The 17,327-nt window shown below is 39.7% G+C and overlaps 1 protein-coding gene and 1 pseudogene across 1 annotated transcript; one reads left to right on the forward strand and one right to left on the reverse strand.

Annotated features, from left to right (window-relative positions):
• Positions 1 to 2,460, forward strand: LOC145437626 (kelch repeat and BTB domain-containing protein 12-like). The gene has a single exon (XM_080314910.1). It carries the CDS (start codon positions 505 to 507, stop codon positions 2,119 to 2,121), a length of 1,617 nt encoding a protein of 538 aa, XP_080171036.1. The 5' UTR covers positions 1 to 504; the 3' UTR covers positions 2,122 to 2,460.
• A 14,732-nt stretch (positions 2,461 to 17,192) lies between these two features.
• Positions 17,193 to 17,294, reverse strand: LOC145451687 (small nucleolar RNA U3; annotated as a pseudogene).
• Positions 17,295 to 17,327: the final 33 nt, after the last annotated feature.

The following is a 17,327-nucleotide window of genomic DNA, read 5'->3' on the forward strand; positions in this document are numbered from 1 at the left end:
GCAAGTTTCTGCCGGCTTATTACTAGAGTGTGCTTTTTTCGGATTTGCGCATCGATTTCTAACGCACTGTCGTCTGTGCTCCATTGTAGATCACGCCTCTTCAGTTATTGCTAAATTCCTGCTACTGGCGTAAACTATTTCCCGAGGGGTGTACAATATGTGAATGCATCTATTTAATACGTTATTGTAATGCATTAGCCTGTTTCTAGGCCACGGTTGGAGTTGGGCGGGGTTTTAGGATGGTACTTGACTATACACCATGTCGTTTCGATTACCTCCATTCTTGTACCTGTATCACATTTTTAATGGAATTTCGGATCTACAAAAATCTTTTAACGGAATGATGAGTTGGTGTCATTTAAATTTTGAAATCCGTCAATAAAGATGCGTGAATTTTGAAGCACTACTTGACCGTTCTTGTTGTTGTTGGATGCAATTCGTTCAGCGATTTTAACTCAATGTTTTTGTTCGCTAGGCTGTAATATATATCCATTGTATTTGGCTATGACAAGATCTATTTATTTCGATCCGAGACAGCATGCAACATCGCAGCAGATGAAACAAGACGGTGTTTGTCATGATTTCATAATTCAAGTCGAGAATGATGAATATCACACTCATCAAAAGACATTGTCTGATGCTTCGGATTATTTCAGAGCGATGTTCAGGCACGATACAAAAGAGAGTCGGGAAAGGCGGGTGATTTTGAAAGGTGTGGATTCTGAATGTGTACAAAACTGCATCAAATTCATATATGACGGGGAATATGAGATTCCGAAAGGGAAGATGTACGACTTTCTCCACGTCGCAGTCATGATGCTGCTAGATGACGTTAAAAAGTCACTGTGTGACGTTATGACTGAGTCATTGACTGTCAGTAATTACGTCTCCACGAAGCATGTAGCCGACATGTATGGGCTTGATGACCTGTCAGCAAAATGCAGATCTTACTTCCGACGAAATGTCTCGGAAATCTTCAACCAACCGGGATTTGAAAACACCGAGATGTCCGACCTTCGTGACCTTTTGAAGGCGAAAGAATCAGGAATATGTGAGGAGGACAAGTTGACCTTCACGCTCATGTGGATTGAGAATAATCCACGAATGAAATATATGCTGCGTCAATGTATTGATATGGTCAATTTGGATCATGTCTCTACGGCATTTCTGCAAAATCTATTAAATACCCATCCGATCATCAGCAACGACATTGAGTTATACAAGCTGATTAATGGCCATCTTATGTCCCATCACATGACGATGGTACGCAGAAATGAGTACTTTAACAATACCAAAAGAATGATACTGTTTGACTATGACGCGAATTGCATCCGATCCTTGCATTCGATAACAGGAAAAATCTCAAAGTTCCATGCTGCTAAATTTCGGCATTTGGGATATTTTTCCGCAATATTACTTGAGTCCCACATTTACATTGTGTGTAAGGATAAATCCGTACGCCGAATCAATTTTCGAGACAATGATTCAAAATGGGAGAGAATGAAAGATATGATATCCGGACATGGGATATGGCCCCCCTCTGTTGCTTTGCTGGGGTCGATATTTGTTATTGGAGGTAGCATGTCAGGATCGTCTAATATTGTTGATGGATTCAACCCGTCTTCAAACCGATGGTTTCAACTAAAGAACAAACCCACAGCGGTTTCCGATCCGAGTCTCGTATCACTGAATGGCTCAGTGTATTGTGTCGGAGGTAAAGGACCAGATTGCGTCGCAACTTCCTCATTCTGCAAATTTACTCCGTCCTCGTCAGAGTGGGTTGACCTCAAGCCAATGAGATATCCGAAGTGGGGCAGTGGTGTTGTCGCGTTTGGTCAGAAGATATTCGCGATCGGTGGCTGCACGTTGCGGAAGAAATTGACAAATGTAGAGTGTTATGATGTCACGTCGTCTCAGTGGACTTCACTGTCGCATATGAATAATTGTCATGGTTGGAATAGTGCCTTGCGCGTTGGCAGTTGGATATTTTCCGTACCAGTGTTTAAGTCTATGTCTTCTGATCCAATTGAGAAGTATGATTTACTAAACGACATATGGCAGAGTAACGAATCACGTGTAGATCAATGTAGAGCTTACGCAGCCATTCTCGTATCGCAGTAGACTTTGCAGTTCTTTAATAACATCAACAAATATTGATGATGCATTTTAGTTCTTTCTTGTTATTTTGTGAGGTTAACAGTCTATGATCATGATCACCATACCCGTATACTAGTGCTTAGTGTTACTAGCCTTCGGTAAATCGTACCTGTCTGCTGTCTGTGTATTCAATTATAGCCTCCCTAACCAATTTTTAAGGAAATTATGACTTTGTTATCACGTTCATTATTTCATACCATTGTATGCATAATTTTTAATCGTAATCCTGCTATTGGTCTTATTGTTTCTCTGGTTGATTATACTACCATATCTATGCCTGCTACTGCAAGACAAAGATGGCTTTCGTTCTGATTCTCCATTCCGGTATGTTAACTGGTATTAATAAAGCGACAATAGCTACGCAAACATTCAATGTCGTGATAACGGAATATATTGCCGGGTAGATAGGTGATTAAATTAAACACCAAAAGTGGCTTCGAACCCAGGTTCTGTCTTATCTTCTATACGTCGAAGGTTTATTATTGGAGCTTCTCATCACTGACCTTCGTGCTAATGCGGTGTATATACAAAAGCCGAGAGTGGAGGTGAACCGCGCCAAAATATTCGACAGCAAAAATGAAGTTATTTACCCGTGCATCCGAGAGAGCTGAGACCTTTAGTGCAGTACTTCCCAACCTTCTTCAGTTCGCGGCCCACTTTTCATCCAAATTTCATAGTGCGACCCACCCACCCACCTTTTATATTCTCTGCTTTAATTTCCATTCAGTGTGCATGCCTCTTCTCTACTTCGCCTAGGCCAGGGACGGGCAACATACGGCCCGCGGGCCGGATCTGGCCCGCGGACAGTTTTCCGTCTTAGATGATAATGTGGCTTGCGGCCCCAGTATTCCGAGATTCCCCACTACTTGATTACATGTATTCCCGTAGTCGGTACTCTGACACGTAAGATATCTTGCAGCGTCGGTATATAATCAACTGTCCTTATCCTATCAAGATCGTTGAGGTAATATGCGGCTGAGTCTGGCAGTTGATATTCACTTCTTCGACCATAGCATTTCTGTATTCCTTGATCATTCCACAACGACTGTATCGCTTCTATGTGGTGAGCGAACTGATCATGTGTTCGCACAGCACGTGTATCCAGAGCTACCAATACACTTGCATGTGAGATATTGTCTGGGTTCGCGTATCTAATCTCTAGAGTGGACATAGCCTGTATCAATTTTTAATGGCAGTGTAAATGTCGACATGAACCAAATGTGTAAAGTCACCGCGCTCGGAATCACTGTATCCTTTCCCGTGAATGATGCGCATTTGTTTGACAAAGGTACTTTTCCCACTTTCTCCGGTGCCCAGCAAAAGTAGTTTGAGTTGTCTTCTGACTTCATATTTCGTCTCCTGTAATTCGTTTTCAATCCTCGAGTTTACTCCCCTACTATTATTTTGTTCTTCCGTTAGACAGCATTTATTCATTCTATTCCAGTAAAACAACCAAGCGTATTGATTGGTCACGTTTATATCTGCCACAAGAATGTTTTAACGATGGGTGTAGTCACTTGAATTGTTAGCCTACGCTGTCTCAACTGCACGATATAACCATTATATGTTGTGATATTGCATCAGGCAACCTTTAATCGCCAAAGGCGCTAGTCAGAACCTAATAAATTAATATTTAGGCCTAACGCAGGACGCACGCATTTTGGTGACAGTTTATGTTGTCTGACATTCTGCGGTAGCCTTGTGCTCAATAGTTAGAGTGTTTGTTTCTTTAAGAGTAAAGTCTCAATCATGAATCTCATGATATTTGACTTTGTATTGTATTTAGTTGCAATTATAAAAATTTGAAATACCAAAACTATTCCACTCACAGGCAGGCGTAACTTTAGATGATTTTAAATCTGAGCTGTACGCAATTTCTCTATGGACGACAATACGGCAGAAAACGGCTGGGTTGAGCAAAGCGGAAATCAGGAAATTCTCAAATCGGCACAGTATCATTGATAAATAATCTTCATCAAATCCTGTGTGATGTGTTAATCGTAACAGTGCAAGATTCAAAATAACGTTTAAGCAATCCCAGCCATTTATTTATTTAGTGAGATATCGCATTATTTTCATTGCCGTCATTTAATATTGCAGGATCACAATGTAATACGGACTGTAGTACGCGCACGAGAGTATATAACTGCTGTGATACAGTTAACTACAGAATACACTATATACACTAAATTTCTATCCTATCATTTCTATACCTTGTATATTTGTCGGATTACAATAATTTGTTAAAAAATTGAACACAACTTTTCAGACAGACGGTTAATTCGGCAACACCCTCATCAGCATTACTTTTAATCAAGACAAGCACAGCATAGATACGACAGTAAGCTGTCCATGTCCACGTTATGCCTTTCTTTTAGCTTTCTTCGCCATTTGGCTATTATATCGATTTCAGCTGTTCTAACCTGAAAGCCAACTCGCTATCGACAGACAGTATACAGATATCGCTTGGAAACAGAACGAGTAATTAATCATCGGCACAACAGAAGGTTGATTTCATCTAATGGTAAATAAAGACATAAAGAATATCTGTCTTCAGAAGCACGATAAACGATCTCAGGGCGTAACGCCTGAGTAAATATTCAAGAAATGTAGTGGAAAAAATAAAGTCTCAACTTATCCCGATTCCCGGTTTCTTAAATGTTGACATCGACAAAACACACATTGTTGGTGTTCAATGACATGACATTATACATTGGCATTCAAAAGCGCGGACTGTTATTGGATTGTCAATTTCCATAGTTTAAAATAGAAGAGTTCTATTATTCCTTGGCCATGGTATATGTAGAACTGTTCCTTGTGTGAAGTCAACTCTCTGTCAACTTACGTCGGAATGCCAGTCTTGGCATGATGGAAATATCTCGCAGCAATGTTCAATAGATTGAAACCAAATGAATACAAGATGTCCGTATAACGGATTTTTAGATATATCGACATATCTAAGTGTAACACCATTGCTTATTGAAGTAAGCGAATTGATTATATTTAAGTTGCCATACTGAATTGGTTGCAATACCCAGGTTGCAAAGACAGGGCCATCCCGCGCGATCTTCGACCAAGGTTCTATTGCCGGCGATGTTTCTAAGATAGCACTTAGTGTTTGCTAAACAATAAACATATCTGCCTCAGTGTCTTTTTGGCGCCGAAAAGCTGTTCCTATAGTTTCGCAATCGCAGCCAGCACACACGCATACAGTTAGATTCGGTACATTCTGTACATACAATTCTGTACATCAGGCGTATTTTTACGTCCAGGACTACCGTTCTGGGGGGTGCCTGATGAAGTGCTGTTTCGACCCTGACTACACTGGAATATGAAAAAGATAAAAATAATAACACCACTAGGGATTCTTGCGAGAAACTACTTTGTGATCTCTATCATAAATATGCCATGTCATCACACATGGGGTAATCGCGTTTAGTAATCGTAATCCATTACGACGATTACAGCATTTTGAAGTAATCGTAATCGCAATAGCTTACATTTGAAAAAAAATACGAAGTAATCGTAATCGTAATCGACTGCTTCCCATATCTAATCGATTTATTTGTGAAAGAACAATTACTTTTTATTTGTACAAGGACCATGACATCTACTGAACATTCGTGAACAAGGAAGAGATATTATGTCATGTTAGTGATATCACAAACGTCTGATTTTCCAACGCCACTGCTCATTATTACATCAGAAGTATTAGCTTTGCTCGTCATTGCGTAAGAAGTAACCACACAGTAAAAAGATATTCGATGTACACTGTACATGGTAGTTTGATTATAAGAACACCCACCGTGGATGGTGTATATCAGATTATCAATACACTCCAGCCGCCACTGCCTCGCAGCACTATCGGCCTGATGTAAATGAACATAGTAGTCGACAAACACCATGAAAACCACAAAAACAAACAAACAATCAAACCTCGCAGCAGAAATATGGTCGTCACTTGGTCTATAGTTTCTAATAGTAACTTATGCATAGATGTTTGGTTATGCTTAGTTAAACGCAGTTAGTCCGTTGCTGTCTGGCGAGCAGTAGGCTTATGTCGAACGTATACTTACGTACTTACACCGGACAAAGATTTGAAACTTTGTACTCGTCAGATATAACATTACGGTTTCCACAACGAAGCTTAAAAAATCAACAGCAGCTGATATATATCATAATCGAGCCGTTCTTTCCCGTTTCTCGTAACGGCAGCTTGCAGTATCTGTATAAAGTTGAAGGCAGAACTTTATGTTCACTTCATCTTATTCTCATATGAATCGACTTGGAACGGGTGCCAATCGTTATTTCACAATTCTATACTCAACATTTGGACCAGCCACCGTAGCCCTTTGCTTATATACCATGTTAACGTGGGACGTAGCTAGAATCACAACCAGAGTAGCAATTCGTGCCCCACTCCAAACGTTTGTCTTGGGCCCTAATAGGGTGGTCAATTCTCAAGTTGAAGACTGAATTCCGTCAATAATACAGCCATAGGTAATTGCATTATATTACCATAGTGTCCTACAATGGTGTGGACACAAGCAAATCTCACGGCTCACTGCCATTGCTCTGCGTCACACTTTCCATTTGCTAAAGACAGTTTGACGGTAATTTTTGACCGGCTTGCCGAGCGCGAAATTTGATAAAACGGGTATCAAGCGAAACCTGCCACGGTACTGATTACGACAATATAATTTATTTTCTGCTCGTGGCCTTGGAACCCCACAATCAGCCTCGAATGTTGCATTGTAACGGAGTTTGGTATTGTGACGGCACCGTGCCGTCTGGGAGCAGGTGAGAAGCAGCGCAAACTGCAAGCGTATTGTCCATTGTTGCGCAACCGATTGAGCAATCACACTCTCACTCTCGTGCGCACTTGCTCCTGAGCTGTTCGTGCCACATGGTTCCGTCACAATACTAAACTCCTTTACAATGCAACATTCTATGTTGATTTTTGGGGGTTCCAGGGCCACGACCAGAATAAAATTTATATTTTCGCAATCAGTACCGCGGTAGCTTTCGATTGAAAGAAGTGTAATCAAATTTAATGCTCGGCAAGTCGGTCAAAAATTACCGTCGAATTGCCTTTGACCCAATGGAAAGTGTGACGTAGACCAATTTCACTGAGCCGTGAGATGTGCCCGTGTCCACACCATATAGGACACTGTGATATTACTATTCATTTTTGATCCTCTCTCAGCCCTCGATTGTCAGATTTACCTGTAGAGCTGGGGGAAACTAATTCAAAATTATAACATCTGGTATGTTGTTATAATTCATTTATTGTATGTTGTTAGTTCGTGAGCTCCGGTCTGTTATATAATAAAAAGATATTGTAGTCGCCCAAACGTAGCAGACTAAATGAAAAAATTTCGTGAGACGCACACACGCAAATTGCCATGCCTTTATTCATATGTGGGTGCCACGGGTGGCATTTGCATTGTGGGCTCAGTTTGGGAGGACAGGACTATGAGTCCCGCCCACCCAGCTCGGCTATTGACAGGACAAATACACCAAGTTTCAACCAAGTGCTTTCTTTAGTAGCACACTCCGTGGAGTCGCATGTTAGCCAAACTGCATATGTCTTTTGGTGTGTCGTGACACGTTAATGACTGGCACCGAATTGCGTATTCCCAAAAATTATGCATGTTTTTTTCTTGAGGAGGAGGGTCATGCATTTCCAAATCAAGCTATCTAGTGACGAATAAATCGCAAAGCTCAAAGAAAATTTTCAAGTTAATTAAATTTCTCGGAAATACTGTAAAATTTATGATGGTTTACGAAATACTTTTGAGTCCCCTTCAAGCTCGCTCCCCACCCTATTGTGGAGTTTGGCCGGGCAAGAATGCAAATCGTTATGTGTGATAGATCGTCCCCTATAATGTTTGTCAAGGAGTTCATTATGACGTAACAAGCAAATGGCGCATCATTTATAACGAAAGTTGTTACCTCATTAGGCCATTTCATCGTAATCCTTATATTGTCTTCCTCTAAGAGTAGTTCTAGGAAGCAAAATAAATGTAATCGTGAGTAATCGTGATTACTTTTCCGATGCGATCGTAATCGTAATCGACTAGTTCAGGATTTTGCTGTATTCGTAATCGTAATCGCGTGATTCAGAAGTAATCGTAATCGCAATCTATTACATTCATGAAGTAATCACCCCATGTCTGCATGTCATTGAAATAAATATTCACATGAAACTATGTCATAAGTACGACGATTGTTTTTGACTTGTCGAGTCAACATTGCATCGTTAGCTCAAAAATTTGTCCAAATTGTTTGCAAAGCAAAATATAGCCCGTTGTCAACATAGTAGGAACTAAAAAGTTTACTTGGAATAACTATAGGCCGTGATATAAGCTCATATCTCCAGACATCAGTAAATCTGTTTTCATTATTTGAGGCCTTCTATTCAATCTAAGAAAATCGACGATAGGGCACAGAAAGTTAAACAAAAGATGTGAGCCATGAATATTAAATTGGGCTTCACTCAACTATGATTTTCGTTGTAGAGAAGTCATACTTATTAAAGGATATATAGTGCTTCTTCATTTCATTCACGAGATACAAACATCATATTCTGCATGAAATCTAATGATCATAGCGACGATTTGAATGATATTGTAGTGATTATGTGGATGGTTAGTAATTATGCATTTACGCTACGGCGTACAACAAGGAAATATTTAAAATTAATTAATTAATATTTTACCGACTTTCATGCAGTCGTGAGTAAACTATGCAGTACGGGTTTGCAACGTTATACCAGCATATAGGTGTTTCTACAGTATTACGGAGCGTTGATTTTAAGACACGTTTTATATTGGGTCACAACTATGGTGACATATTTTGATAGATAGGCGTTATAGACCTACACTGTTGCGGCTTGTAGGTTATGGAAATGGCTAAATAGCTTTTGGAAATGAGCATAGTATGATAGACTGATGTAAAGCGCTCATAATGCTTCGCGATAACGCGATTCAGATTAATAGATCGATTCTAGTTTTGACGAGTAATGTTTGATAATGCTCTTTCCGAACGACGAAGCGATCTGTCGCGTGCTTCAGATGTTTGGAACTTGCGTGGCAATATATGTCGAAGCGAGATACCTCAATTTCCATTCCGTGGTGTGCTTCGCAGATTTGAAGAACTCATATACACTATTTACATTCCTCTTTATTCTCATGCAACGGCATTGTGTCCGCCATATGTTCTTGACCGATATTCGAAACACGCGGTTCAAAGGCTTGCCTGGCGGATGTAAATTTGGGTCGCACCTTATCCAAGACGCACATTCTAAAATACCATTGTATTTAGGGCTGCATAACAAATGGTTGATCAAAGCACTTCGTTTAAACATGTTCTAACCAAAGGCCTTTAAAAAAATGTTTTTTTTTCAAGTTGTATAATTATGCCATAATTGTGTAAATACTTCAAAAACATGTTGTATTAGCCTACGGACGACTACCAACTTATATAGCCGACGTATACGATATGGGATGGTTGGAAACCTCAAAATAGTCAGTTGAACAGCTATAGTACGTATATATTTCGTAAAAGGAGCTATATTTACCCTGTATTTTCAATTGGGTATGTTAATCCACTATGACGTCAGTAGTTATTAGGATCGCTCGTGATGTGCCTGGGGCGCTTATGGCCCGCTCGCACGCGGCTGGGAAAGCGGGGGTGGCGAGCGGCTTTTCAGACCCCCCCTTCCGCTCGCACGCGGCTATTGTGTCTTATGGTCCCTCTCGCACGGTAACTCTTTTCAGTATAGGGATCGCTCGCACGCGGCTGGGAAACTCGTGTTGGCATGCGGCTCTTATGTCTTATGGGTGCGTTGGCATGCGGCTATTGTGTCTTGTGGTCGAACGGTAACCCTTTTCAGTATAGGGATCGGTCGCAAGCGGCTTCGTTGTTGGCATGTCGTACTTTCGCGCATAGGCGGTGGCGATGATTCGCCTGTCGTGTATTCTTACGGGATCTGTGGTGACTCGCCATGTGTTCTTATGGGTGCGGGCGCATGCGGCTATTGCGTCTTATGGTGGGGGTGACGAGCGGCTCTTATTTCTTACGACGGGGGTCGTGAGCGGCTGGGAAACCCGGGGTGGCAAGCGGCTTTTATGTCTTATGGCGGGGGTGGTGAGCGGCTATTGTGTCTTATGGATGTGGTCGTGATTCGTACTTTCGGTATAGACTGCGGGTGGTATGTCGTACTTTCAACAAAAAAGGTGCGAAATAGTTTGCATAACCCCGCAATCGCTGACAAGGAATCACTTCCAAGGTAATATTTTGGTAATTAGTTTACCGCAGAGCCGGCGTAGACGGTGATTCGAATATCAACAATAACCGCGTTCACAAACTAACACTTCAAAAATGTGTGAAATAGTTTGCAAAACCCCGCGATCGCTGACAAGATAATGTCTCGGACATAACCATCTTTCGCGACTTGGTGTTACAGGCATATCGATCGCTCACGCGGTGAAATATTCGTAAGCATCACTCGCAGAATTATATTTTGGTAATTATTTTGTCACAGAGCCGACGTAGACGGCGATTCCAACACCAACAATAACCGTGCACACAAACTAACACTTCAAAAAAGGTGTGAAATATTTGTAAAATGCTACGATCACTCACAAGATAATGTCCCAGACATAGCCATCATTCGTGACTTGATGTTACATACATACCAATCGCTCACAAGGTAATATTTTGATAGTTTGGCACGGAACTTGATTTCACTCGTAAGATTTAACAAGTAACGAATAACAGACCGCCAGTGTCGGTAACTTGAATAGCGACAAATTGTCACTTATTTCCGCTCTAACCCTAATCCTCTGTGAAGTGAACGCTTATTCAAAAGGGTGTGATATAATTTTAAAATCCGACGACCACTCACCGGATAATGCTAGCAATCCCTCATGCCCGCTCACAAGGTAATATTTCGGTAATTAGTTTGTCCCAGAACCGTCGCAGGCGGTGATTCGAAAACCAACAATTTGTCACTCGCCCAAGATCGCTATATGTTTCACACCTCCAGAATAGTGGCTGACTTTAGTTGCGTGATAAGATCCATGAAAATATTCAATCAATGTGTTAGTTTATCAACTTGAAATGAAACCCACTACACAAATCAAGTCGATTCGTATCTGAATGTTCTAAATCGGTACAACTCTAATCCTTTGACAAATCCCTTAACACGTTTTTGTTGAATCGAACGTAACCCGAATATTACTGACGCCGACTTTCAGCCACATCGAATTATTCGCACACCCGCGCCGCTGTTTTCACACTTATAGAATCAATACCAACTATAATTCTACAAGAATCAAGAATCACAAGTATGTGCATTACACAGTTATTGTCTTTATTAACTTGAAATCAAACACTTAACAAAAACACGCAACTAATCATTTGGCAACTCTAGCATTACCAAAAAAATTCCAGTATTGTTGATTGAAAATCCTTGAGTCATTATTATCAAAAATGTTATAGTACCGCATCGGGATCCATTCGCGGGATGTACTAAAGGTAAATCCAGATAATCCAAAATGAAATATTTGGACTTTGACAAACATGACTACCAACTTTGATCCAGTCACATTTCAAGATCATACTTTGAAACAATCCTTGAAACTTACAACTCTATTCACGACTGAGTTTTCCGTTTATCAGTTTCAGTAAATACTATCGCGATATTTTAATGTGTTACTACACACAATAGAATCAATCAATGAAATAGCACATGTTGTAAATATTTCTAACTTGACAACCACTTGTGCATACCGCGATCGACTTGTGACGCGATGAGTTAAATCGTAAATCGGAATATTTCAATCTATTTGTCGAAACCTTGAACAAACTATCAGGTTATTTTTTTTGTTGTAATCGAGCGAACGGAAATTACCGCCGCTTGATTAATACCTAATCCATTCGCACCATTTCACATACTTTGATCATTACAAAAGTAAATTGGAATATGTTTGCTAGATGCATTCAATTCAGTTACAAATGTCTGTTACACAACAATCGTAATATCGAGGAAGTACTTGCTACACTGTAATTCACTTAACGTGTTTTGTATTGTTGTTCATTTGTAGTATTGATTGTTTTGAACCCCCAAATAATAATTTCCGACATGAAACCAAATCGCTGAAAGTCGTTACCATCACAACGAAACAATTTGTACGATGTTTGCCAAATGTATCCTATAGTTAGATGTGCTAGAATTATTTGTCTAACACATACACCGACAATGCAATCGAAAATTTCTCCGTTGTCATTCGCTAAAGTAAATGTCATCACAATACTCTGTCACTAAAAGACGTTACTTGTATGTGATTGAATCCCTAACAATTATCTCACTAAACCGAACTCGACGGATATGAAACAGCGTCGCTTAATCGGTCTATATCGTTTTCCTAAAGGTAAATCATATCCATCCAATAGAAAACAATTTTCACTAGCTTGGTAATGAAACCGAAGTCTTCGTTCGATATTTTGTTTGTGTCAAATACTTTGCAATAAACACACTGGAGTGGTTGATCTTTACATCATCAGACTGTAATCTGTAAATCAAGCTTACATCCGATTTGTAACTGTATTGTTTATCTAACCGAGTTGTATGCACAGTTTGATATTTTTGTCATTTAGTGATTGCAGAACATACACTTCGAATCACTCCATTGATCGTAATTTCCATCATCGTGATAATCGAAGTACATTTGTTTCGAGTTCATAACAACCGGTTTTTCTATGACATGATAAATTATTGACAAGTTCTGCTTAGAAGATTGGTTGCATATCTCGAAAAATAATATACCGCTCATATTGATACTGTTACTCGATATTTTTCCCGTTGTCGATTTTCAAACGAGTAAAATTTATTACTTGAGTTTCTCCACTTACTATATGTAAATGCAAACTCAGCCGTCTTTTAACATCACAAAGACATTGATAAAAAGTAGGCAATCAAACGCTACAAGTTTAACTTTTGTAGGTTGTGTATGATTACCCCACACAACTCATTTCTTACCAAAAGTATATGAAATATATTCATGTCACACGAAAATATTCGCTCGATATTCCCATGCTACGAACCTGTACAAGGATTGGTGGTGCTTTCAAACTGTTTCGATACCTCAAGAACTTTATTGTCTGAATGGATGTTCATGTATCTTAATAACCAAATAGTTCAACACAGAACTAGCACGAACAGAAACATCAGAGTTGTTTACACAAAAGTTTGTATATGTGCACAGTATGCGAATACCATGTGTAAGTCCAGCACAATTGTGGCATCTATCCGAGTGTAGTTAACACAAATCTATTACAACGAACCACGTAAACTTTCGTGAAAGAAAAGCATACTCACGTCCGAGGGTTCTGTCAATGTCATAGCAATAAATCAGTTACTCCAACAACAGAGTACATATGTTTCTAGTTACGGTGTTTACATATTACACACAAAACAATTTACTTTGTAACGAAAAGTGCTGAGTCATCATATGATTGTCCTCACAACAATACAACTAAGTCATACTATCATACAAAATGGTCGTTATAGTTTGCTCACCGACGGTACATCGTAAAAGTAACAAGTTTCGAGGATCGAGTTATTGAAAAAAAAAAACGTTAAAGTGTTTCTACGCCAAATCGTTATGTTGACGAAAGTGTATATTGTAATATCATGATCGATTTGCATTCGTTGGTCACAAACTGTCACTATACTCTAAATAACTATTTTCACTCAAAAGCATACTTGTCACCATTCGTTTTCATCAAGTACGAGTTCAAGAAACTTACTACGACATGAATTGTTATTTTTATGTTGTGTAAATAGGTAATCGTTATTTTTAGTAACACTTTATCAATGTCATCGAGTTGTGCGAAAAGATTTACACGTGGTCTTGCGGTTTTAATCGAAGTACACATCATGGTCTAATGTAGAGTCGTCTCTATTGTACAACAACTCGGTAATCGAAATGCATGCATTAACATTTGAACAACGATCTTGTTTCGTCGCACCAAAAACATGTTCACTGTCACAATACTCTGCACAAGACGTGGAAATCCTTTTCACCCTCATAATAGTATACCAACGACCACCGACGACAACGTTTAACAATACCAACGACACTGGAAATACTGAACCCACGACACTTACCCGAGTAAAAACACATTTTCCTTTGGCTACATGGCGCTTACCAGAGTAAAAAATATCATTATCACCTGGAGATCCACCGTTACCCGAGCAACAAAACCATTTTCCTTTGGAGATCTATAGTTTACCCAGTGTAACAATACATTTTCACATGGCGGTCCATCGTTTACCCAGAGTAACAAAACCATTTTCACTTGCAAATATATTTTTCCCTGGGTTACAAACCATTTTCACTTGCAAATATATTTTTTCCCTGGGTAACAAACCTTTTTCACTTGTAAATATATTTTTTCTCTTGGTAACAAACCTTTTTCACTTGGAAATATATTTTTTCTCTTGGTAACAAACCTTTTTCACTTGGAAATCTATTTTTCCCAGGGTAACAAACCTTTTTCACTTGCAAATATATTTTTCCCCCTGGGTAACAAACCTTTTTCACTTGGAAATATATTTTTTCCTTGAGCAACAGACCATTTTTACTTGGAAATATATTTTCCCCCCCGGGTAACAAACCTTTTTCACTTGGAAATATATTTTTTCCTTGAGCAACAGACCATTTTTACTTGGAAATATATTTTTTCGCTGAGCAACAAACCATTTTCTCTCGGCGGGTCGTCGTTTACCTGAGTAAAAATATCATTTTCCTTTGGAGATCTGGCATTTACCCATTGTAACAATACATTTTCACTTGGAAATCTGTCGTTTACCTGAGTAGCAATACCGTTTTCACTTGGAAATCTATCTTTTCCCTGGGTAACAATACCATTTTCGTTTTGAAAACTGACCACCACACCGGTCAATTTGATATTTTTGTATATTGTTACAACGAACAGTGACAAAATATACACCAACAACGACTCCGATACATTTGTGTAATCGCATACTCACTTGTTCTGGTGCATCCCATCAAAATTGACGGTTAGCCACACACACACACACACACAATAACAACGCGCTATTTCGATATGACGGCGGTGTCCGGGTTCGTGCTTTAGATTTTCCAGAATCAATCCGTCTGAAGTTGTAATCCCGCGACTTTGTTAACTGGTTGATACACGCATAACAATCTTCGGAAAATGTGGGAATGCATGCTACCCATTGTGCGCACGATTCCAGGTTACTTGTGATTAATTTCCTTGCTCACACTATACAGATTATACGTACAGTGATATGTAGCGGTAATCGGTTTGGTCAATACATATCGCCCCATTTAGTATGGAATTATAAACCCAACACAGGTCAGTCCATAACCGGATCCGGATATTCAATGCAAAGCGATAAAGCAGAACCAATGACCAAATGTAATTAAACATGTAGATTCACAACCCTTGGTTTTTTTTTTCGTGAAAAATGACAATACATATCGAATATATTTCACGAGAGTTCAACCCTACCAAGTATTCACGTAAATGTGGTTTATGACATTACATACAATGTGTCGGTGTACAAATGTTGGGTGTTTATGCACACATCGGTATGACCTATAGACAACATCATCATACCCTCCAGGACTTCGTTATTGCATCGCGAGTTCAATAAAATCAATTTTGTATATTCAATCGGTGGCATAGACGACGGAAGGCTTGGAGATCCAATGTAAAATTCAGACAAACAAACGGGTATATTTGTCCGTCTTGGTTATGCACTCAACTACCATTGGTGCTCTCGATACAGCGAACGGTACAGTATGCAACGCATATCATTATCAATATTTCGTCAATATTCCGACTAGCCCACAACCTTTGCAATTGATGATCAAAGTCTACCGTTGGAAGAATCGGACGTGACATTATCTCTGATGTGTTCGCCGGAGCACATAGCCTACATCCATTGGAGCCCAATTGGTTATTGCTTTGATGAAGTCCGCCAATTGCGTAATTCTATTTTGATATCTGTAGAGTTGAATCACGGGATTCGGCTTTGGTATGGCTGTGTGTAATCCTGTAAGTGGGCGCTAACATCGATCATTAGCTTTATTGTCGTACCAAAACAATTCAGAATAGCTGGTGCGTTTGAGAGAAGTGTATGCGTTCGCGCATTGAAAACGTGGCTATAAGGCAGTCGTTTGCTAATATTCCGTGTCCCGTAGAGATAATCAAATACTTATTAACTTACGTGCAACCTTAACATTTGTAGTGTGTATGAAAATTATGAATTTTACGAAACAAGGAGTATGGTGGTCGTGGTCGCATTGGGTAATGTGCAGAGGTGGCCAACGTACTCGGCGTTGCTACTCATTGGAAGTCGAAATAACGCCATAAATTTCTACTCCATTGCAATGGAAAGTACCAATTTCAAGGATATGTTAAAACAACTTCAAGTAAAAGTACAGAATGGAGGTCTCATAAGTCACAAGTACCAAAATTGATAGTTCTATAAAGTAGATGCAATCGAGAAGTGGCATAATTTAGCAATTAATCGTGGGTGTCTACTTCTGGCATTGCCAAATGCGTTTTAGCGACGAACCCAAAATGAAAAATGATACTAGAAATAGGTGCACTTTCCGAAAATAAATTCAGTTACCGTGATACATGGGCTGTTGTTTGTGGTGGGCATGGCATTTGTCGACTACTATGTTCATTTACAGCAGGCCCATATATTCTTTATTATAATTCCGTATCTGACGACTTGTAGCACGACCCTTGCAGCGTCTTTTCAAGAGACCGCGTACGCGGATTAGGTGGCGAGGAGGAGTTTCGTCTAAATACTCGTTACTGAAAGACATGTAACTGACCTAAAGCACACGTTTCACACATACAAACAACGCACTTTACCCTTGACATATGTCACCGTGTTTAGGAGTGTATGTGACTTATTGATGTCCGGGCTACGCCCATATTCGAGTTTGCTTCATGCTCAGGCCGCGTAGTTCCGTCTCTTCATCGCGGGGATCGGATTCGCAATTTAGAACAATCACGATCAAGCTACACACTATAGAAATGATCCCTAAAAATATGATCTTAGTTTGTCGAGTCCAGTCGCGCGGTGATACTCG

This window comes from Botryllus schlosseri, chromosome 1, assembly GCF_051294905.1.
Source record: "Botryllus schlosseri isolate E-star chromosome 1, Bs_hap1, whole genome shotgun sequence".
Classification (NCBI taxonomy): Eukaryota; Metazoa; Chordata; class Ascidiacea; order Stolidobranchia; family Styelidae; genus Botryllus; species Botryllus schlosseri.